Source organism: Ambystoma mexicanum, chromosome 7p, assembly GCF_040938575.1.
Source record: "Ambystoma mexicanum isolate Mex_15411 chromosome 7p, UKY_AmexF1_1, whole genome shotgun sequence".
In the NCBI taxonomy this organism is placed as follows: Eukaryota; Metazoa; Chordata; class Amphibia; order Caudata; family Ambystomatidae; genus Ambystoma; species Ambystoma mexicanum.
In genome coordinates, this window is record NC_090939.1 from 534,023,421 (window position 1) to 534,046,708 (window position 23,288).

A 23,288-nucleotide genomic window follows, 5' to 3' on the forward strand; every position below is an offset into this window, starting at 1 on the left:
TACACGTCCCATCTCAGAATAGGAATTTAATGCACAACCAAATCACCAAGCTCATACAGCCATTAGTCCATGAACTACAATACACATATCACCATCGTGGGCTGCATCCGCAAGGAATGACCAGCTACTACTCGTGTGACGCCCTCTCCCATCATGGTACACAGAGCCACATTCACGTACGAAAAGGCAACATGGAAGCGCACAGAACCGCAGGCCCGTCCCAATGGGGAGGCACTAGTCCAACTGAAAGGCCGAAATGTTGCTCCGAGCCACTAGTACTGCGTAAGGGCATGTGGGCCATTGGCGATCGTCCCATAAGATCGTAATGCTGCTCCACTGATGAACACGAAGCAGCAGGTGTCGGGAGTACACGCCATCTGCAGGAGTGGCATACAGATGGCAGTGGCAAAAGGGCAGGAGATACCTGTCAACCAAAAGAAAAGACAAAGAACAGATTGCCCATCAGAACTACATTCGAAGAACTCACTCCAATGACCACACTAAATCCACAGCCATATGCATGCTAGCCCACTCCAAAGGATCATCACCACCCCAAAACCACTTGCGAGTCTCAACTATCGACATCGAGGTGTAAACACCATCCCAAACGAGTGTACCTGTGCATGCGTCTGTCAAAACAGATTCCATCAGATGGGAATGTCAACGTGCATGGACACAAGTGTCTGAAGGCGCGTCGAGACAGGGAGGGCTCAACAAGGCCAGATAGACGATGGTCCCACTATGGCAGCCCTGCATCACATAGCGCAGGGGAGGCGGATAGATCCCAAGAAGCCCTGTACATGGCAAACCCTGTACCAAATCACCTGCCCATGCATCCATTCATCATTCCCTCATCCTGTTATTAAAACGCCTGAATATTTACTCACAAAACATTCGGAATTTCCATTGAGTCTGTGCGTCATGCAGCCTGCAAAATCCACAGTGTCCCAGCCCGTAATTTCAGTGATGTGAAGTTACTTGAATTTGGGAACGTCCGGCCTCATCGCCCACGTCACAAATGCGCATCCCAAACTATTCATATCAATCATAGCTTCCTCGCCATGGCCTCTGTCTCAAGGACATCGAACAATAGAACGTTAGATTTCCAGTCAGACCTGTGGGCATCTCCCCGGCGCTAGCTGAAAACCGAAAGCGCCGGCCTTCGAATTCCTCATTTGCAACATCACGTCGAAAAGGCATCTGTGGCCGTCTGAAATCACAAATTAATCCATCTAGTGCAGCTGTGTGTGAAAATGTCAACTGCCTTCAGCCAGTAATGGGACGCCCCGCCCGTCGTTGCAACTCGGTACAGTGATGCATGAGGGCCCACCGTTCCTCGAATACTACGTTCCACTAACCCATCACAAGTCTGTTCGCGACTGCAAAGATTGTATGTGAAACAATGGGACCATAGCCGATTGTACATATCAACAAATGTCACACGGTCATCGGGTACAAATACATGATTGCAATAGCAAGGTGCCGTTCCTCGAATAGCAGCGTTGTGTGCGGGACGTGCTCGGCCAAAGTGGAGAGCAGCTCGCACAGGTGGAATGACTCACCACAGGTGGAGGCCATACGGCCTGAAAACACATAAAATGCACACCCAGTCTCCTCCCACAACCACACCCACTCCGAAATGCTACCGGCAGGACTCGCGATGTTGGCCCTGGGGGACCTGATAGCACTGCAAGTACTGCAACTCCAAGAAGACGACGAACACCAACTACAAGCGGCCGCACGGAGGAAACGCAGGGGGAGGAGGAGGCCAAGGCAGGGCCCGCAAGGGCCGCCAGCACAGCCACTACCACCACGCAGGCAGCCCGCAATCCCACGCCTCCGAGCACGACCGTTCAACCTCACTGATGAGCAGATCCACACCCTCTACCGTTTGGACCGGGACACCATAGCCGCAATAGTGGACATGACACAGGCTGACCTTGTCAGCATGATAGACAGCCCAACCGCCATTCCACCCCTACTGAAGGTGGTGTCTGTACTCCACTTCCTGGCCACAGGCACCTACCAGCACACAGTCGGACAGTTGCATGGCATTTCTCAGCCACTGTTCTCACGGACACTGTTGCAAGTGCTCGATGCCCTCCTGAAGCACGCAGACGACTACATCTCTCTACCACGCTCGGAGCAGGACATTACCAACACCAAAGTGGGATTCCATGCACTTGCCGGCATACCGGGTTGCATTGGTGCCATCGACTGCACCCATGTGGAATTGATCGTCCCACATGCCATGGAGGCCCAGTACCGCAACCGAAAACAATATCATTCCCTGAATGTACAGATGGTGTGTGACTCCAACAGGATCATTACACATTGTTGTGCCAGATTCCCTGGATCAACCCATGATTCGATGGTCTTGAGGAACTCTACTATTCCACGCTACATGGAGCGACACGCAGGGAACAGATCCTGGCTACTCGGTGAGTCTCATTGCATGCATGATGATGCGGGGTATGTGATGCGGAAATGACCTGGCAGGGAGGGGGTGGGGGTGTGCTTACGTAGCAATGGCATTCCACATCATACGTTTATCGTCCACATACAGGTGATGCTGGGTATCCACTGAAGAGATGGCTCCTCACACCAGTTCGGAACCCACGGAACCAGCAAGAGCAGGACTACAACCATGCCCACTCACGTACCCGTGTAGTCATTGAACAGGCATTCGGCCTACTGAAGACTCGTTTCCGCTGCCTCAGCAGGTCTGGCGGGGCACTCCTGTACCGCCATGAGAAGGTTGCAAAGATGGTGATGGCATGTGTCATGCTCCACAACATGTGCGTACGTAGAAATGTGCCCATGCCCCCTGACGCAGAACTGCAAGCACCTTATGATGGTCCGGATGAGGGTGGGGATGTGGCAGCACCTCAAGGAGTCTGCGAGGCACCGGAGGGCCGTGACATTCGTCAGCATCTCATTGATGCATGCTTCTGACACTCACGCCTGGTGGCTGATACATGGACACGGGACTCGTGGCACTGCGTGTGTCTGGGACATGCACAATATGCACTATACGCCTAGGATGGCCTAGTACATCAAGTTCATAGTCGACACATCTCATTGGTTGATCATGCACTTGTTTATGGCATATGTGATATCATGTTGAACACCCTATCCACCCGCCACCCAAGTGAGCCCAACACACCCCCTCCACCCTCCTACCTCCCCCCCGAACACCAGTGTCCAAAGATGCTCATTGTCAGTGGGCTGTCGCTATTGCAAGCCCCCTCTGCGGGTGTCAGGGGCACCCCTGCCTGTGGAGCGCAGGTTCCTCCCAGATCTACGTTGGGGGCTGCCCTGGACGGAACTAGCAACGGAAGATGTCTCTGCCTGCTCACGTCCATGCATGTCCCTAAGGGTTTGTGAGAGCTCCGTGAGCACACGGCGCACTGCAGCAAGTTCGGCACATACGTCTTTGGACGTCGCATGCAGTTCCCCCCTCAGGCTCTCGGTGCTTTTCTCCATTTGGACTCTCAGGCTCTCGGTGCTACTCTCCATTTGGAGTTTCAGGCTCTCGGTGCTACTCTCCATTTGGAGTTTCAGGCTCTCGGTGCTACTCTCCATTTGGGCCCTTAGTGTCTCTGTACCTCTCTCCATTTCTGCCCTGAGTGTCTCAGTTGATGTTTCTATGTCTGCCTTAGTGCGCCCACATTCATCGGCATGGTCCTTGAGGAGCGTGGCCAGTTGCTGCTGTTGGCCCATTAACTGGTCGAGGGACTGTTGCCTCTGCTGGGCCATGGCCATTTGCGGGGGTGTCACAGAGGGGCTGTTGACCTCATGTTGCCTTGCCACAGGGCTTGGGGGGGATGGCCAGTCCTCGTCTTGTGGGTGCCCCTGCGTGGTATTCTCATGTTGTACGGGATGGGACAGACAGGGGGATTGGGACAGGTCATGGATGGATCTGACTTCCACATCCCCGTCTTCTGTGTCGGAGCATGCTGCCATCAATGGGGTGTCACCTATGGTGCTGCTGCAACCAGAGCCAGTGCCTTCTGTGGCATCCGTTGGGGGGACCTGTGGTGGTGGTGTTGTGGGCATGCTGGCTGCTGGGGTGCCTGTTGATGTTCCCTCCTCTGTGCTGCCACCTGATTTGTGCTGCTGCCGTGTCTTGATGCGTGCAGCTGAGGTGGAGGGTCTTTGGCCGTTGGTCTTGGCCCTCTTTGCAGGTGTGTTGGTAGGGGTGTTCTGTTGCTCGTCGTTTGGATCGGACCCTGTGGTGGAGTAAAGGAGGGCGAGGGTTATTATTGGCTCTGTGGGTATTGGAATGGCATTGTATCACTTGCTTTGGGGTGGTAAATGAGGGTGATTTGGGTCGGGGCCTTGGAGGTGCTTTCATTTGTGTGTGGGGTGAGGGTGCAGTTGTTTGGCAGCCTGCAGTTAGGGTGTGCCTGCTGGAAGTGTGGTGGGTGTTTTAGGGGTTTTTATTTATTTATGTATTTATTGTGGTTTTAAGGTGCGCTATGAGGGCGATGTGTGTGGTCGTTCTCCTGGACATGTGTTTCTGTAGCACTATGTGGACACATGGTTCTTCACATGATTGGACATTGTGGATTTGGCATTGTTTTATCTGGCCCACCTACCTGATTCTTCTGATGTCTGCACTCCTTTCTCCATCCCTCCAACTCCCTCAATGCTCTCCATTCCGATGGTGGAGGCACAGATTTCTTCCCAGGGGGTCAACTTGATGGGTGACTCAGGACCTCCCCCGGTGGCTGTGGCAATGTTGCGGTTGGCAGAGAGTATGCTGCGGACGCGGATCCGCAGGTCGTCCCTTCGCTTGCGGCATTGCTGTGGGGTGCGGGGTGCGGTCCCCACCGCGCTTACCCGCTGTGCCACCAGAGCCCATATGGCCTTCTTGTTCGCAAGTGCCGTCCTGGTCATTTGCGTGGAGAAGACGACGGCAGCATTGTCCTGGAGGGTCTCTGTTAGCACGGTGAGTTCCTCACGGGAGAAGTGGACCTGCCGCTTGCGGTCGCACGCTTTCTTCGCTACTTTTCCCATTATTCTTGCTTTCGCTAGGGTGGATGACGGGTTGGGGTGTGTCTCAGGGTAGTGTTTTTGGTGGTTGTGTGGTTTTAGTGGTTTTATAGGTGTACGGCGGGATGTTTCCCGTTCCGGGGCCATGTATTTGCTTCCGTTTCCGTATATTTCCGGTCACCGTACTTTCCGGTAGGTGCACTCTGCGGTTTCCGCGGTGATGGGTGGCGGTATTGCACCTAGGGCGCCGTACGGCGGCGGTGTGGGCCGTTTTGGGGTCATTTCCGCCATCGCAGACTTTGCACTTCCGCCATGGCGTGGTGCTCGTGCCCGATGGGTCGGAATGGACCGCTCTTTGCTCCTTCGTGCAATGGCGGAAACGCTATTTGCGCTGTTGCGGTCCGGTCAGTCACTTTCCGCCAGGGTCGTAATGAGGGCCTGTGTGTTTTACATCAATATGTTTCTAAATTAACATGAGCACTCTTTTAAACTTACTGGGGCACAATTGAAGAATTTAGTGTCCCATATCGAGAATATATTAGGTTAAGATTATATAATGTGACAGTCAGGTCATTGATGCTGTCATCGTGGGTTGAGGGGGAGGGACCCTTCTCAGTCTGAAGTAGGAGGCTTTTAAAGGTATGCAAAGAGGGAGTTGTGAGGTCACCGGTCCCTGAACCCCCCCCATGAGCCAATAATGACAACACTCATGCCACTAATATGTTCTTAATGCCTCATGATACAGTCAGTTATATTTTTGTTGTGTCAGAACTACACCGCCCACAATGCAACAGCAAGCAGCCAGGAAAACCCGGACTGGAAAGATGTATACTAAAGGCACAAAATGCCGCAATTCCGGCATACTGTGAATTGGCTACACCAGCAAAGTGCATCCAATACATCAGAGAAGCAGTGTATTCACCCTCCAAGCGGAAAAACAAACTTTTACCCACCAGCATGACAGAGAAGCACCAAACTGCTTCTAAAGCTGTTCTGGAAAAGGGGGCGTGGCTCAGAGGGGTTTTTAAAGCCTACCAGCTATGTAGACTTCCTCCTGGGGATAAGGCAGGTACTGATTGGTGAAGGTAATCAGCTGAGCACTACAACCAAAGAGGGGGTGAGACAAACCCTGAATACAGAGCACTGCACTATAAAAGCAGACAGCATCAGAGGCAGAGAGTTGGTTGCATGGGTGAGGTTGCTGTTGGAGGTAGACCAAGAGACCAGGTGGAGGAAGGATAGCAGAGGAGAGTTTGTATTTCATTTTTACATTTCTTTTAATGCACAAAACCCCAAGACCTCTAGGTACTAGTTACAGAAAGTGCGTAGTAAGGTTCATAGTTAATAATGTTCAAGAATGCGCAAGCAGGTTATAGACAACATTTGTGTGTGTTGGAGCGGTGGATTTTGAAAATGTGAGGTACCTGTGGTGTTTAGCGTAGTGTTTTGCCGTGCAGGAAGCGGGAGGGTGAGTTTAGGAGTTGGGAGTGAGAAGGAAAGACCAAACATAGTGTGGGAGATAGTTTTTAGTGTGAGAGGGAGTCAGTGTTAACATAGAGTGAGGCTAGAAGGGAAGGTGTAGCAGTGGGGGGGCAAGGAGTAAGCTGTATTATGGAAGTGAGGAGGGGCTGAGTTTTCTAACAGTGTGAATTGTGAAGGGCAGAATCCCTAATAGTGGAAGGGGGTGTAGGGCCCATTTCCCTCCTGGATTACCTGCAGAATGAACACATATTCCTGGGGTTACTTGTATAGCAATGTGGTGAGCTGGGCACCATATCCCTATGTTACTTGAATAGTGGAAGGCTGGGCAGGACAACATATCCCTGTGGTTGCTTGCATAGCAAAAGAGTGTGTTTCATGAGTAGTTATGATAGCAGTAGAGCTGGAAGGGCATTCATACAGTAGAGAAAAATATCCTGCTGGTGGATCAAACTATTTCCATGTCTTAATATACCTCGGGGTCCTTTCCTCGGTCTCTGTACCACATGCATAGGTGTTAAAAGCTCACATTAATAAAATAACACCGGGATTAACACCGATTTATGTGCTTTCATTGTGTGTGCAGGTTGTGATGGAGAACAGAACAAGAACATGATGTATTCTTCCTTTCTCCCCTTTCCCCGTAATAATCAAATGGTTTCCCACCAGCATGTGATTTTTATTTTGGAAAACCACTATTCCTTTGAAATCTGCCTGCTTTTAACACTAAAAGCAGGCACATTGGAAAATAAAATCCATGGATAATGCCACGTTCAAGTGTAAATTAGAGGATGCATTTACACGTTTTGCATGATAAAATGCACAAAAGGGGAACTACCATGTTTTTTAAATTTTTTTTATATCAGGGTCAACACTTTTTGTTTGCAATTACAAAGTGCAAAAAAAGACAATAACATGTTTTTGCAATTAGTAGTGCAATAGATGAAAATTACATGATGCTCAAAGTGCATGAAAGTACAGATGTCGGTGGTCCCCTCCATTCAATATACACCTTTTAAAAAATGAGACCCACAATCGGAATAAAATCCTAAAGCAACATCAACCAGGTCAAGAAAAGTATATAACAACAGTCATGCCAAGCAGACACCAAGAAGTGCACTCAGGCTGGATGTTGTACTTGTACCAGCAAATGAACGGGCTCTGGATCGAAGTTTGGCTTTTTCTTATGCTCAGACGACTTAATTGAATCAATGAATCTTTCTCTCATGCATGTTCTCTGTACATATGTGTTGCATATGTTAAAGTGGCTTAGTCCCACGCTGACCAAAACAGAGATCATAACCATTAGAGATGTGTTAAATGTATAGTCAAACTTCCCTCACTGACCTGATTCCAGGAAAATGTTTGCTTGCTCAAAAAAGTCAAGCAAGATAACTCATACTTCTCCCAAATGTATGCAAAACCTTTTACATGCATGGGCATGTATTACCCAAGCACTGTGAAGTGAGAATGGGTTAGTGGCTGTTAAGTGCAAGAAGGCCAGCAGATAACCCTCTGATATGGTGTAAGCATCTTTTCTCATGTTTAAGAGCAACTTTGATGTAAAACTGACGCTCGAATGATTTGTTCATCCCATGCATAACATAGCAAGAGAACTCTTCCTTTTAGCGTTCCCGGGTGTTGCTAGGTCTGGAAAAGATCAGGGGTTAAGTTAATGTCGGGACTGGCGGGACTCGGGGCTCGCAAGCATTTTGGTTTTACCACCTGAGTATCTATCCGGGGCTACAACCAAAAGACCCGCGGCTAAAGACCCTTCAGCCCCCCCTCCTTCCCCCTAGCAACACCACAATGCACCTGTTACTTTTCAGGGATATTTGACCCTCCATTTGGGATTCCATAAAACACACACTTATTGGTTTTCTCCAAATATTCATGAACCCAGTATTTTGTTACACTGGTCTCTAAGGTTTCCACCCTAGGCATCACCATAGAATTTGAATATTGGTTTAGGTGAAATGTTACCAGTATATTTGACATGGGATAACATCATACTTATTGAGCAACATAACAGATTAAAAGCTTTTTAGAAATCAAACATGTTAATATCTGTCATGAGCTGAGAAGGTATATTTGCCACTGTATACTTTATAGTTTCCATTCAATTACGCCTTTAAAACCATATCTTGGAGAAGGATTGCATTGCTTCCTTCATCTTTACCTTTCGGGTCTAATTTTAGAAACATTAGTGTACAGTCGAGTTTGACTTTATAGATTCCACAGTAGTCTTTGCCAACACTAAAAAAGGGGGAAATTGCCCCTAAACCAATTGAAGAAAACAGCACAAAGTGGTCACAGTACATGCAAGGAACATTGTACCAAAAAGCAAAGTGATTGCGTTTTTTGACATATTCCCAGGATATACTCAGCAAACACAACAGCAATTGAAATGTACCTTCACCAAATATCGTACATGGGGATTAACATGACAGGTTCTGCCAGATGAAATACACAAAATGTACACTACGCAAGTGCAAATCATGCTTCAAGGAGAACAGCAACATGCAGCACACTCCACACGTGCATTCAGGGCCCCACAGCTCCATGGTCTTAAATACATTGAATGCAAATTATATGCATTGCCAGACCAAGTGGGAATGCATACAAACAATGATACAAAAAAGGTGCAGGCGCCCCTCTCTCGAAAGAACAAGGCATGATAACCTGTTCAGTGGTTATTAACCACATTGAGAGTTCGCAGCCATTGCTTTTTGCTCACTGTACCTTCACAGATGGGAAATATTAATTTGCATATCAGTCTTTGTCCCGCCCACAAGGGCAGTCCAGCACCGAAATGCTATGGCAATTCATCTCTGAACAAGAGTACCATCCGCAACCCCATACACGTGTTTCAGCCTTGTTGATCATCATCAGTGAGGTGAAGCTGAGCCTCTCTAAGCAAACAATGATACATTCACTCCCCAGGTACAGATGCCACCATCAGTAATGACCTTTCATTGTTTCATGATTTCATAGAGAAAATGCAATCACACCGTGAATCCTCAAGGCCAAGCCTGATACATTTGTGTGAGAACACGTCCAAATAAACACATTATGTCAAATCCAGAACACAAATACTTGCTGTCAGGACTGAAAGAGCATTATAAAGATCAGCAGAGTGCATGGCATGATGGACAGTTCAACAGGACATGGACCAATAACCACCTCAACGCGCACCAGAGCTGGCCAAGCCAGCCTGAACGGACTGCCCCTCGCCAACAATATTGCTGCCATCCATTATCCAATGGCTTGTTTACAAGGCATGCTATCTGGGTCTCACCTAAGGATCACCATATCCCTCACACCTGCAGCAATCATGATGGGGGTAGCCCTGCAAGACAACCGAAGCAACTTATCTGGAACCTCGAAAGGAACAGAACCGCTACCAGGGAAACCATGCAGTCCAGATGATCATGACCCCCTAACTGCCAGTAAGAAATTGACTTTAGACAATAACACAGTCCAGAGTTTATGCACACACTTGAATGCTGATGAAGTCCTCTGCAAACTCTGGCTGCTTGCAACAAGCCTTAAATACCAAGACAATCCCCTTCTATGCACTCTGTAGACGGCGGTGAGCAACTGCTACAATCCATCACAATGTATGTGCTGCACATGCCACAGAATATACACAATGGGAACAGGTGAAGGAGGACATATCAGTTTAGGCCACCATTTCATGCAGCAATGGAAATATGGAAAAACGATTTTCGAAGACACGCCACCATGAGAAGAAGGAACTTTGTTGAACTTTGTTGAATCTGAACAGTGCAGGATCTATGTCAAGATGGCGACCACATGAAAGATACCCCTTCAGACTATTCCAGCGCTGCTCACATCACTCAGCCACCCCACCTTAATCTACTCAGAATGAATCCACACCAGCTGCAGGACAAATCACAACATCAATTGCACAAACTGCACCAGCCACAGCCACCCACCACAAAGTCCTGTTATGATACAACTCTTTCGGCATACCACCTCAGAGATGGGCCAACATTGTCAGACTTCAGTAAATGTGACATGCTTCTAGTGGCCTGGGAAAGCCAACTTCAAGCCACATTGTTGCACAATGATGGAATGAAAACACAATGATGGAAACATAAAAATGCCCTGCACTCCGTCCCGTGTTCCCAGGAGTGCTGAGAAACTCAGAATAATGTAATGCCAGATCCACATACCCAATACCCATCAATGTTCAATGGAATAAAGAAACAAACACGTTTGCTACCAATCTCACTGCACAGTTATTGTGTGAATACCAAATATTCTGACTTTGTTCCCAGTGGGCTCACTCGAGAAAAGTTCTCCAGAGTGCCACTTTCTGGCACTGATGAACAGGGAAACAGGGAAAGTCCCAATGCCCATCTCTTCCACTGAGCTGAATGTGAAGCAGATGCAAGTGTAGGACAAGACAAACTTCCTTTAGGATTCCAGTGTTTCACATAGTGATTTGGTTTCTGCATATACCTTGGTGCAGACACCAATAGTGATTCTTTAGAATGGCAATGGCTCTCTTGATAGTACATCTTCTGTGGTAGCATGTCCTCCCTCTTTAGTGAATTCTGAATGGCATCATGAGACATGACTTGAGTTGGTATCTGCTCTCACCTACAAGGCACGGGATGTTTGTTATTCGACCGAAAATAACTGTCCTCATGTACTGACATTTCAGCCAAAATATGATGTGCCTTTTGCCCTGAGTTGAGACTCCTTGACTAGTCTAGTGACTTCTGCTTGATTTATTTTTTGTTTTTACATCACGGATATGGCTAAAAAGAAAGTACTCCAAATCTCCACCCTCACCACAAGGGGGCACTAGGAAGAAACCACACTAGGAATGTGCAAGGTTTTTTCCGAGCTGAGTGTATGATGACATAAAATAAGCAGACTGATGTGACGGGTGTTATGATATGATATGTCATTTGTAACGCACATGTACACAAGTTTTTCTAGGCAAGACAATAGAGGGAAGACAAAGGGATGACAAGACAAACAATCTTTACTAGGCCTTGTGTCATTCGGATTGTGCAAGTGCAAAAACATAAAGTGCAAGTAGAAGGGAGGGGGAAGTGCCAGGGAGAAGGAAGGGGGAAGTGCAATCAGGGCAGCATTGCTCTGAGGAAGTTCAGCCAGGGCAGCGCGGTTCTGTTACAGCCCCTAAGTGAGTGGTAGGCCTCGAGGCAGTGCAGGGGAGACTAATTATGGAGGAGCCTGGCACCCAGTAGACTCTGAGGGTAGCAAAGCAACTAGTCGGCGCAGGAGACTGTTAGGTCAGCTGGGGAGAGAGAGAGTTAAAGCAGAGGAGAAAATGAAGGCCTTGAGTAGCTTCTGGAACCTCAGGTGGTCTGGCTCAAGTTTGAGAAGGGCAGGGACGCTATTCCAGAGGGAGGCACCTCCAGAGGAGAGATATTTGCCCCCCACACTCTCGCTGTTGTAGCATCTCACCCTCAGAGAGTTTTTGGTAGCTGAGTGAAGGGATCTAGAAAGAAGGTATTTTGGAAGAGAAAGTTGGATGTAGTAATAGGCAATGTAGTATGCAGATAAACTCATGACTTGCTGCAAATAGTAGAAATGGGACCAGGCACGTGCAGTACTTATTACTATTATAGATAAAACCAACAGAACTGTAAAAGATCTTCAATCCATCCAATAATAATGTCAAATTTGTACCTGGGGAAAGGGCGCTTAGCCAATCAGGTGGCTGGAACAGCGGGCAAGAATACACAATCCCTACCCACTGTCACAGTCAACTGTGCCCGTCCCCGGGTGATGCTTTTTCCCCCCTTTTTCATTGAGGGGAGGCAAGAGGGAGTATCTCCTTGTTGCCTTCCCACTGCTTCCACTTACCCACAGGACCGCAGCATTGCACTCTGGTCCCAGTGCTCCTTTCATTTGGCTGCTGTCATAGAGATGGAAAAGGGACTTACATTTTTGTTTTCATTGGGAAATCAGAGGATCTCCTGATAGAAAATGTCATAAAGCCATTTGCACCCCAGACGAACCCAGCGGTGCAAATGGCTTTCATGCGCTGCCAGGAGGACGGACATAGCATTTAACGGGCCACAATCCCAGCTGAGGGCCTCACTTAGCTCAGGCAAACCTGAGCTCAGGCTGGTGGGCCGTTGAAGGACATGTCTTCCCTACTGGTAGGGTATGAAAGCCATAATACTCAGGAACATCACCACATACATGCTATAGTAGAAGGCATTGTGGGAAGTTCCAGAAGGTGAGAGCAGAGAGTGAGGAAGGCAGACGGGCAGTGAGAAACCGACACTGGTATTGATTGGCATTGTCAGCAGTATGTGGTTTGCAATGTACAGAAACGTATAGTGACACACAGTGACAAGAGAAACTATAATGTACCAGGTTTGCATGCAATAAAATATTCTATTACTGTAAGTGAAATAATCTCTGGAAAACTAAAGCAGAATAACTTGGAAAATGTATGTGTTTATATGACATGGGAGGAGTCCCATACCGAGAAGAAAATAGATACACTGGAATATTCCTTGGGCTTTTAAATTCATCCTGGCCTTCTTCAGTCTGCAGAGACATTTCTATGCTAATTGCTGTAGCCTCCCATGTAGAAACAGCTGATATTGAGATGCAATCAGGTGGGGGTAGTGGGTCATGAAAGCAAGGAATTCCTTTGTAATTACCTTTCATTTAAAGATAGTGTTCTGTCTAATACGAGGGAGGGGGGCATTGCATTTCATTCCTCTAGGCCTTCTTGCCTTTTGACGCACAGGTGAACCCCCAGCAGGAACATGGGGTTTGTATGGACTGGCTACCTTTAGCAATCATTGCTTAATACAGACAAAGGAAGTGGGTCCTTTTAATATTCACAACAGCACTGACCAGGAAAGGCATGTTCATGGTATGTTAATGCAAATAGGCCATAGGACAATTCTGTAGCTTGGTTTGAGCGATAGTGGTGTGCTGTTAAGGTCTTTCCTGTGATCAGTATACATATGTTGTGTTTTGTAGATCAAAGCCAAGGAGTCCCAAAGTGGATCCGCCTGCACCGAGAGCTGTAATGTTTGGAATGTATAGAATACCCATTTTTTGCCATAGAAGTTGAGTTCTGCAACACGTGCCTCTCTGGGTGTTTTGTACTAAAAACTCCCATTATCTCTCAACATTTACCATTTGAGGGTTGGATGATGAGAGCAGCAGTCAAAATATGTGGTGAGCCAATGTTTCTTGGTCCATGATACGTACGGTGGTAAGGAAAACCCTCACTAATTGTAGGGTATGCTTTTGATGACTTGGGTATGTTCTTCCAGTCTTCAAATGAGTCTTTGAATGTTGTGGCATTATGACCCTGATTAGTGGCATGTTCAGCTAGTTATTCTAATGCTGTCCTCTCAATGAACATAAACTGTGTGCACGAGAGTTTAGGAAACCATCACAGGCTCTGTTGTTTTAATTGTTTAGTACTTCATTGCTCATGGAATAAAGCATGGTAGCAAAGACCCATTAAAAATGTTGTGGTATACAATTGTTACATTTTTAAAGCTGCTTTGAATATACTGGGCCTCATTACAACTCTTGCGGTAGCCGTGCCGGTTGTTGCATTTTTTCCGGCACCCGCGAATGGGCAATTACTGGGTCATTACGACCCAGCCGTTGCCGGTAATTGCCCATTCGCGGGCACAGGAATGGGTAAATCCCCATTCCCATTTGAGCCGCATAGGGCTCAATGGGAATGGGATGCCTGTAGAACCGGCACAATTCAGAATTTTGCCGCTGCTACAGGAATGCTGTGCTCGCGGGTGCCGCTCTGTCCACCAGGTCAGACCTGGCGGGCAGAAAGGTACCCGCAAGCACAACTCGTAGTCTGCAGGTCCAGAAACAACAATATCGGCAAGCTTACCGGTAACGTTGTATCAGGACCCGCAGACTTATAATGAGGCCCACTGTCTTGACTGCCCAAACCACCTAAAGGCTCTGTCGGGGAGCTGCCAACAAACACACACACAGAGTTAATTGTTTTTGGAGCAACTGCAATATCTGTGTGGGAAGGGGGTCACAGAAGTGAGGCAGCAATGGTGGCAATGTTAACAGAGGCTTTTCCAGGACAACAAATTAAAACATCAGACTGGAGGCGCAAAATATATGGTACCTTGAACACATTCAACTACTTAGTACAGTACGCCACTATAGTATCTCATTGTTATAATTTAGTACTTTCATAAATACAGGTGTTTAGATAGTTTGAATTATGGAACATGGAATGTTGTAGGAAGAGGGATGCTAGAATGGAGAGGATGAAGAATGATGCACTGTAAATCGCAGTAATGTTCTGAGCTTAGAGATGACCAGTGGGCAAATCCCAATACTTAAATAAACCTTATTAATCATCAAATTGTGCGAGAGGATATTTCAGCCACTTTAAGGGGACATTAACAAAGTTGATAACAGAGGAGCAGCTTAAAGTCGAAAAGGATTGAAAGTTCTGCTCTACCACAAGAGCAGAGCTGGTGCGAAGAGGAAATAGAAGTGCAGAGCCAAAGGAGGGGCAATTACATTTGTGTCTGCGTCACAATGACCCTGTTACAGCAGGATATGATTAAGAGTTAATTACCGAAGTTGAGGACAGGGGATCAAATTTAAGTTATTTGTGAATGTGCTACTATGATGTCAGAGCAGTCAAAGTGTTGCAGTGAGAGATTAAATGTGGGTCTGGGTGGCACACTGTAAAAGGCTGGGATAGCAAGAGACAAAAGATAGAAATGTGTGCTACCTACTCAGCTGTGCTGTAAGTAAATATAACACCTGAGAAGAGCTGTATCATAATAAGTGTTAGGGAGGATTCTCCAGAATGGCTAATTTCCCTTACTTACTGAGTCCCTCAGCGGCTTTGCTGGATTTCTAGGATTTATTTTGTACACCTGGTAAGAGTGTGAGCCTTTTTTTCCCACTCTTACATGTGTTTTGCTTTGTGTGTTTAACATTTGTATGTGTTCATGGACTGTGGAGCCTCACCTACTCCAGAAGCATCATCTGTGTCACACAGCACCTTTAGTCAAGTGACACAGGGTTGTCTTTTTAGACTTCCCAACTCAGACTCCATTTTCTGGGACTGACTACTGTGTCCCAGAACATGTAAAGTTGCCATTGACTTTATTAGTCTTTTTAAATTCACAGACCCAGTACAAACTATCCAACATAGAGTTCTGGAAAGGGTTAATATTTATCCCTTTTTGTCTGTTTCTCGTGGAACATTATTTTGTTCCGCTTTCTTTAAGATTTGGCTGGTGGTAGTGGCATGTACCCTATTTTTCCTACCGCTTTCTACTTAAATAGCCTTGGTATTTATCTAGGCTGAGTTAGTAGCCTCGAACTTAAACCCGCTGGACACCATTTACTTTTATTTGGTTCTGGCTGGGTTTATTTGCCATTTATTTTTGTAACAGTCTTTCTTGTGTTTTACTCTGCGCGCCAAACCAGGTTTGGTTCCTTTGCTTGCCGTCCTTTGGCGGGCTTCTGCACAGAAGCCCTCCTTAGGTGCCTGAATGTCTGAGGGGGACAGGATGTGAGGGAGGGGTTTGAGACTCCCTGCACATGGTCTTGGAGACTCATGTCGCACTCTGTATGATTGGCTGTGGTGACTGTCCCGCTGGGACAGCCACCCTGCTGTGTGATTGACAGCCACACTGTGTGAATGGGGGAAAACTGCATAAAAAGCAGGTCTCTGGGACTGAGAAGGCAGAGTCGCCATTGGATCGAGAGAACCTAAGAGAAGCTGACAGAAGAGGACCTCTACCATGACTGAACCTCCCGTTGAAGCCCTGCTGTTTGTCCGAATCTCCAAACTTCGACGACAGGGAAGATCTTCAAGGAATCTTCTCCCCTTGAGCTGGTGGGACCAAACAAGTTCACCAAACTGCAAGCAAGGCCTCCCTCCTCTGGTCGAATTTTCTCTACACAGCTACAGTGAACTGGATATCCAGGAGGACCGGACCCTGCTTGGGTTTTAAGGAGCGCCCTTTTATTTGTTGCTTTGCTCTGCTGTTGGTTTATTCCCGGGCAGTGCAGGACCCTCCAGTCTTCCTAATTTGTGTCAGTCCGACAGTCGCTTCAGGAACCGTGAGCCTGCAGGGCCTGCCAGGAACATCCGCCTCAACTACTGCATTCTTCTTCATTTAAGGTACTGTTCAAACCGGGTTGTTCGTTCCGTCCGACCGCGGTGAAAGTATGTGAAACCTTTCGCCAATCCGAGGGCTTGTCCTTCTCCATTCTTTAAAGTAACTTTTCATCCAACCAAATTTGTTCTGGACTCTTGGCAAAGACTTAACCGCAAACTATCCTGAACTGTGTGATCCTCTGCAAAGACTTTGGTACACTGACTTTGTGCCAGGCCTCTTGATTTGATTTCCTCACTGTAGTTACTTTTTCTAGATTGCCCTGCTTACTTGCTTGTTGGTGCTTCTCAACTTTTGTCTAACCTTGTCTTTCCCTCCCTTTTAAATTGCTGGAGGGCCGTTTTGCTCACACTTCATTTTGAGCGTAACTTGTCCAGAATCTATTGGGTTAGGGTGTAGTATATTAAGAGTGTGATTTTTCTATTTCTTCACTTTAGTGAATTGTTTTACAACTGATGTGTAAATAAATGTATATTCATTTACTCAGAAACCTTGAGTCAGTGTTTGTTTGAACCATAGTAATTGCTGTCCTTTGTGTAACTATTGATACTGTTCACTTTACTCTTGAGCTAAGTCTGGCTGCTCAGCTATCGCTACCACTTTACTGTGAAGTACAGGCTTGTACCAAAGGTGAATTTGTGTTGTGACTTGTAGTCTTAATTGTGTGTGGTGCTCCCAAAGGGTACTGCATATGATTCTGCCTAACAACATGTAGTGCTGGAAATTCATTGTACCATTGTATATCAGCAAAGATTCTCTATTAAGATTGCATGCTTTGGTATATGCTTGTTCGAGTATTTTCTTTGGGTATCTTTGATTATGAAAACCTTGTGCTGTAATCGAGCATTCTTTTTTGAAGGTTTCAATTCTCGAAAAATTGCAACAAATTCTAATATTTTGGTCCCATTAAGATAGGTGCTGAATGACACTTTGTCCATTAGTTTATATTGAGAGTTCAAGAAAAACCACTAAAAATCAATGGACTCTCATGTTGATTTACATATGTAAAAGGGTACCACATTAGCAATGAATATCTAGATATGTAGTAATTTAAAAAAGTTGAAGAAAGGGTTGGAAATGTCCTGATCTACCTCTGAATTATAGTATGACTGGTAAGAAGTTAGGGACACAGAAAATATTCAGCATTGTTATCCTCTGGTATCAGTCTCACTGATACCCTACTGGACCACTAGTAGTCATTGGATGTCCTGAACATTTGTGATAAAGAGACATCTTTGAAGTAAAGCCTAATATATAATATATAATTGATGTAAGTTCTAACAAGACCAAGAATGATACTTGCCAGCTACTTGAGTATACTGTGCTCTCAGGAGCAGCTGTCAAATCAACTAAGACAGCATAATTCAATTTTCATGCACCCAGAATTTGTGCAGATTAAATGTAAATCTTTCATACTGTGAAATGACCTCCAGGCAATTATTTATGCACCTTCAGCCATTATGTTCCGTGTGAAAGTCCCAGAAATGTCAGTATGTTATTTCCAAAAAGCAATGTGATGTGACATTGATGCAGCGTTTATTAGACAGAAAGTGTTAAGTCACTGTAAACATGAAATGAGGAATGAGCTGTCACAGCTCACACTTAAAGCCAGCCTGTTATCCTGAAACAAAAGATCGCAGTGGGAGGTGATGAAACGAGAATACATTAAAACAATGTGCACATTAGAGATCCGACAATATTGCTCTCTTATTTAATACCTAAACTGTTAAAGGGTAAAAATGCAATAAAGGAAACACATCACAATTCGCCTCTACACATACATAATAAATACAGTTTATTTTCCAATCTAACATTGTAGATAAAGAATGCAGTGGTGTACTTCAATTTCCTTAAAAACAAAGACATGTTGTGAAACCAATATGTTGTATTACATCAGATGTAGTGTGCTCTATATATATATATATATATATTTATATATATATATATATATATATATATATATATATATATAATTCTGTAAAGCTGATGTGCATTGGAGAATCAGGAGATATATGGCACATGGTGTGGTGAATCTAGCAGCGTCACTTCCCATGTGGCCAGGGAAGGGCAGCCACTACCTGATCCGACCCTCGTCGTGGCTGCCTCAGGGATGACCATCTGGGAGGAGGTGGCCCTCAGGGGAGGGAGGAAGACTCTCTGGCCAAACCCCAGTATCCTCCCTTTCATTCAGGCCATAATACATACTCTCTGACTCCGCCAACCCATATGACATATTGTGATATAGAGCCAGTCCATCTACTTTATAATGACTGTGAGTCTTTTTCCTACTCGCCTTACAGGAAGACTAAGATGAGGAGGAGCAGGAGAGCAATATGGAGCACAGAACTAGAAATGTGCTCTAGTTGTTTGTTAAAACTAGAAGGTGGGGCTGTATTTAAAACCAGAAAGTGTAAAGAAGGAGGGAGACTCACTGCTCCCGACACAAGAGGAAAGAGGCTGGAGATGTTGTTGCAACTAGCCCAAGAGACAGAGGTCTACCGAAGAGACACCGAAAGTCAGGAGACCTACTGGGGGAAGTCAGAGATGTGGCAGAGACTGGGAAGCAAGCAATGCATCTACCAGACCCAACAGCACACTTTAGACCGATTCGGAAGACGTGAAGTAACGTGATACTACTGCTGATAACCGGTGAGCCCATGCAAAGGGATTGGGATGGTGGGGTGGTTAAAAGGGTATGCTGCATACTGAAAGAAACAGTATTTGAAGGTTTGGGAGACCCAAAGAGAGAAGCTGGCCTCCCGGTATATTACTGGAAAAAAACACAAGTGAATAAGAAGAGGTTTGAGACCCAATGGCATACTAAAAGGGATACTAAGTTGGAAAACAGTAGGCATGACAAAATAAAGAAGAGATGGGACAATCTGAGAATTTCTGGTGAGGAGATTATACTAGGCAGAGTACCTGTGAGTCTGGGACTCACACCTATAGTGTATGAAGTGGAGGCCCTGGAAGGAGAGTATACCAGTCAGGATACATTTAAGTCAGGGACTCGCACCAAAAGTATATGAAGTCCAAAGTGTGTAAAGTGAAAGCCCTGGCAGGAGAGTATACCAGGCAGTGCAACTTCAAGTCTGGGACCCAGACCCATAGGGTATGAAGTGGAATCCCTGGCAGGAGAGTATACCAGGCAATGCAATTGCGAGTCTGGGACCCCACAACCAATTGGGCGAGAACTGTGAGAATTAAGAACAGGAAAACAACCTCTTGGTAATGTGGAGCCCCAGGGGAAGGGAGCAATACCCTCTGGATAGAAATTGTCTTTGAACTGTGAAAGTGAAGAGTAACAGAGTGCCTCTTGAGTGTAAGGAATCCAGGGGAAGGAAGAAATACTCTGTGGACAGAAAATGTGCTTCAACTGGGTAGGTCAGAAGCAATAGAGTGCATCTTGAGTGTGTATAATCCAAGGGGAAGGGAGCACTGCCCTTTGGACAGTAAATGCATTTGAAGGAGCAACAGAGTGCCTCTTGAGTGTGAGGAATCCTGGGGAAGGAAGCAATACCCTCTGGACAAAAATTGTGTTTGAACTAAAAGAGTCAGAAGCAGTTAGGTTATCTTGAGTGTGTATAATCCAGGGGAAGGGAGCACAAACATTTGAATGGAAATTGTGTTTGAATTAAGAAGGCAATGAGCAACAGGGTGCCCCTTGAGAAGTGAGGACAATCAGGAATAGGGAACCATACCCCCCTAGGCTGGAGAACTGTAAGGCTTTGAGAAAAAGCTGAAAAATGCTGGGGAAGGTAGGATCCTTCCTGAGAATTGTCAAACTTTGATTACTTGTTTCATTTTACACCTTTTCCCTTTGGAACATTGTGTTGAAATGGTGGAGAGAATCAAGATTGCTCACTTGAAAGACTATACCCCCTTTTCACATTATAATAAGGTTAAAATGTAAGGGTCAGGTCAGGATTTCGGATTTTGGAGAAATCTTTTACTTTTTGACATTTTGACAATTGACATCCTTGGTTTCATGGATTCAGGGAAAGCCCTCATAATGATAGGGCGACATAGGTATTTTTCCAAAACGATTTCGTGTTAATAAAAGTCTATAACAATCAACACAATGGCATTGTAACCTAGTCTAACTTCTAGTTTCCAAATTAAATTAAAATTAAATGAACACAAAGCCCAGTGTGTATCATGCACCTAGAGAGTAAAGCATAGTAAAGCATAGAATCTATGTATTACACATATGATTGCCAAATATGAAGAATTAAGGTAATTCTCATGTTCCCAAATTGTCTTTCGTTTTATGCAAAGAAGGTAGAAAACATCATAGGTCCTGCTTGTCCCCTTCCACCTATCCATGATATTATTTTAAAAGAGTAGAATAGGAGAGTACCAGACTGTCCATCTTGAAATTTTTACCTTCTAGGCTTTCACACTTTGATTGCCTCATTACAAGTACAATTACCACAATATAAACTGGAAACGAACATTAGAAATTAACTTTTTAATGTTAGTACAGTTAATGTTCTTCTTCAAAATAGCTTATTTTTTGCCGACTATACACACAATCTAGTTTTCTCAAAATGAGCACACATTTGGAAAATGTGCTATAAGACAAAACCCATCATATGTTTCTTCTGAGAGTACAAGCAGAAAGGCTATGCTTAGATTGCCATGCATGTATAAGGTCTGTCAGAACCTCATCAACGCCCACTGAACCTATCCCCTCACTTCCCCATATGAACAATGTGCCACCCTCAGTATGATGATGAATTCCTGCAGGGAACAAAATTACATTTTATGTCTCCAAATACCAAGCTAGTCCTCACCTTTGAGGATAATTCTGTTGCCGCTTCCCTCATTCTACCTTTAACCATGAAAACCCAAAGCAAACCTCCCCCCAACAAGATATATGGTTTTCCTATGGTCAAACTGCTGTCGAAAACATCTGTGGTGGCTTTTTCCAACATGCACCCCACAATGCACCTCTTGCCCACTGAGTGAGAGAGAGAGAGAGAGAGAGAGAGAGAGAGAGAGAGAGAGAAAGAGAGAGAGAGAGAGAGAGAGAGAGCTAGTTTCCCACATGATATGAGTGTCACAGTTAGTTCATACTTTACTCTAAAAAAGAATACGTACCATTTCCTATACACAAACTCAATAATGCTGAACTCAAGCTTTGCAAAACTGATTATGGACTATTTCCTATTTACCTTTGTTTTTCTTGAGAACTGTTTAGGTATCTCATGATAATTTAGATTTCAAGTTGTCAACCTCTCTAAACTCGGTCATACTTGGCACGTTTGTGATCATCATTAACCTTTTGTCTACAATGCAGGGCACTAGCCACCTTTTTCCAAAATAGCAGGTCTCACCGTTTTCAGAGGCGATATTAGTAAAGTAATTAAAACATGTCAACTCACCAGCAGCAGCAGCAGGACTATGTCGGGACTATCACAAGCACAGGCGACATGCATTGGAGTCCAGTAGTCCTCATCCTGATGATTTACATTAATCCCTCGGTCAATCAAGATTTCCGCAGCGAATACATTATCGTAGCGGGCACACTAAACACGAGAGACAAAGGCAAGTGATTCATTAGAAGTGTTTTTGTATGTGGGTTTGTGTTCCATGTATAATAACTATAGATAACCTCCAAGAATCACACCATGATGTCATCAGATGAAACGTCTCTATGATGTTGGTAATGGAGCCTGCTTGATGTTACCTCTTACACATGTCAGAATGATATATGAGAATGTCAGCAGTATATGGCATATGGATTTAACCAAGAACAAGTCGCTCCACAAATAAGGACATATCACATGTCAACAAAATATGGCGTTGCACTCTGAAAGGGAATTGGGTCGAAGCGTGCATGTTGACTGTGGCTCGGAGCTCGAGGTTTAATTAAAGGGACTCATACTCAAATGAATGAATTGAAGCTTCACCAACAAGACAGAGAGATTGGTTTCATGTGCTCATAATATAGCACGCACTGTCTCAGAAGTCACCTATTAGATATAATACAGGCTATGAGATGAATAACGAAAGTGACAACAATGTCCCCTGGTGGGATATAGACAAGAACTATTTGTCTGGCTTAATAGAAGGATGTTTAATGCATAACATTAAGTGACACAAACCATATAGAGTAAGGCTGCAACCTGAGGAGATTGATGAAACTCCTCAGGTTGCAGCCTTACTCTATATGGTTTGAAAGGTGACCAGCTGTTTTCTGATTGTGTATATGATTGGGATGGGCCTCATTAAAAGTTCGGCATTATTATTCTAGGTTCATTGTTAGCACCATGAGTAAAATTGCTACATTTACTGTATTCCAGGATATGGTAAATACCGGTTTTGAAGTCCCGTAGGACATCTTTGTGATTTAGAGGAATTACTGCAAGAGGTGATTATGTCCTGTAGCTGTTTCTTCCAACTATGCTCAAAACTTGTAATCTGGCAGACTGGAAAACAAGTGGCAAATCCATCACCACCAGTTGTTCCAGTCAGCAGCAAACTTGTAATGAGGCCATTGATGACTGCAATGTATAACAACACATACGGAATTTGTTTACATTTAAGGGTGCTATCAAATGTCTGTAAGATTTGCGGCTGAGAATTCCAAAGTGAGAAACTGGAATGCTTGTCTTTTCGGGAATCTGTATTCTTTGT

At 45.3% G+C, this 23,288-nt stretch overlaps 1 protein-coding gene across 3 annotated transcripts in view; it reads right to left on the reverse strand.

The window, feature by feature from the left end:
* Nucleotides 1-23,288, reverse strand: part of MYO16 (myosin XVI) — a 3,167,675-nt gene that overhangs the window by 2,557,864 nt on the left and 586,523 nt on the right. For all 3 annotated transcript variants that reach the window (XM_069636567.1, XM_069636564.1, XM_069636566.1), the window contains exon 4: nucleotides 22,034-22,177. In XM_069636567.1, the coding sequence (XP_069492668.1) occupies nucleotides 22,034-22,177 (144 nt within the window). The remainder of the gene's footprint in view (nucleotides 1-22,033; nucleotides 22,178-23,288) is intronic.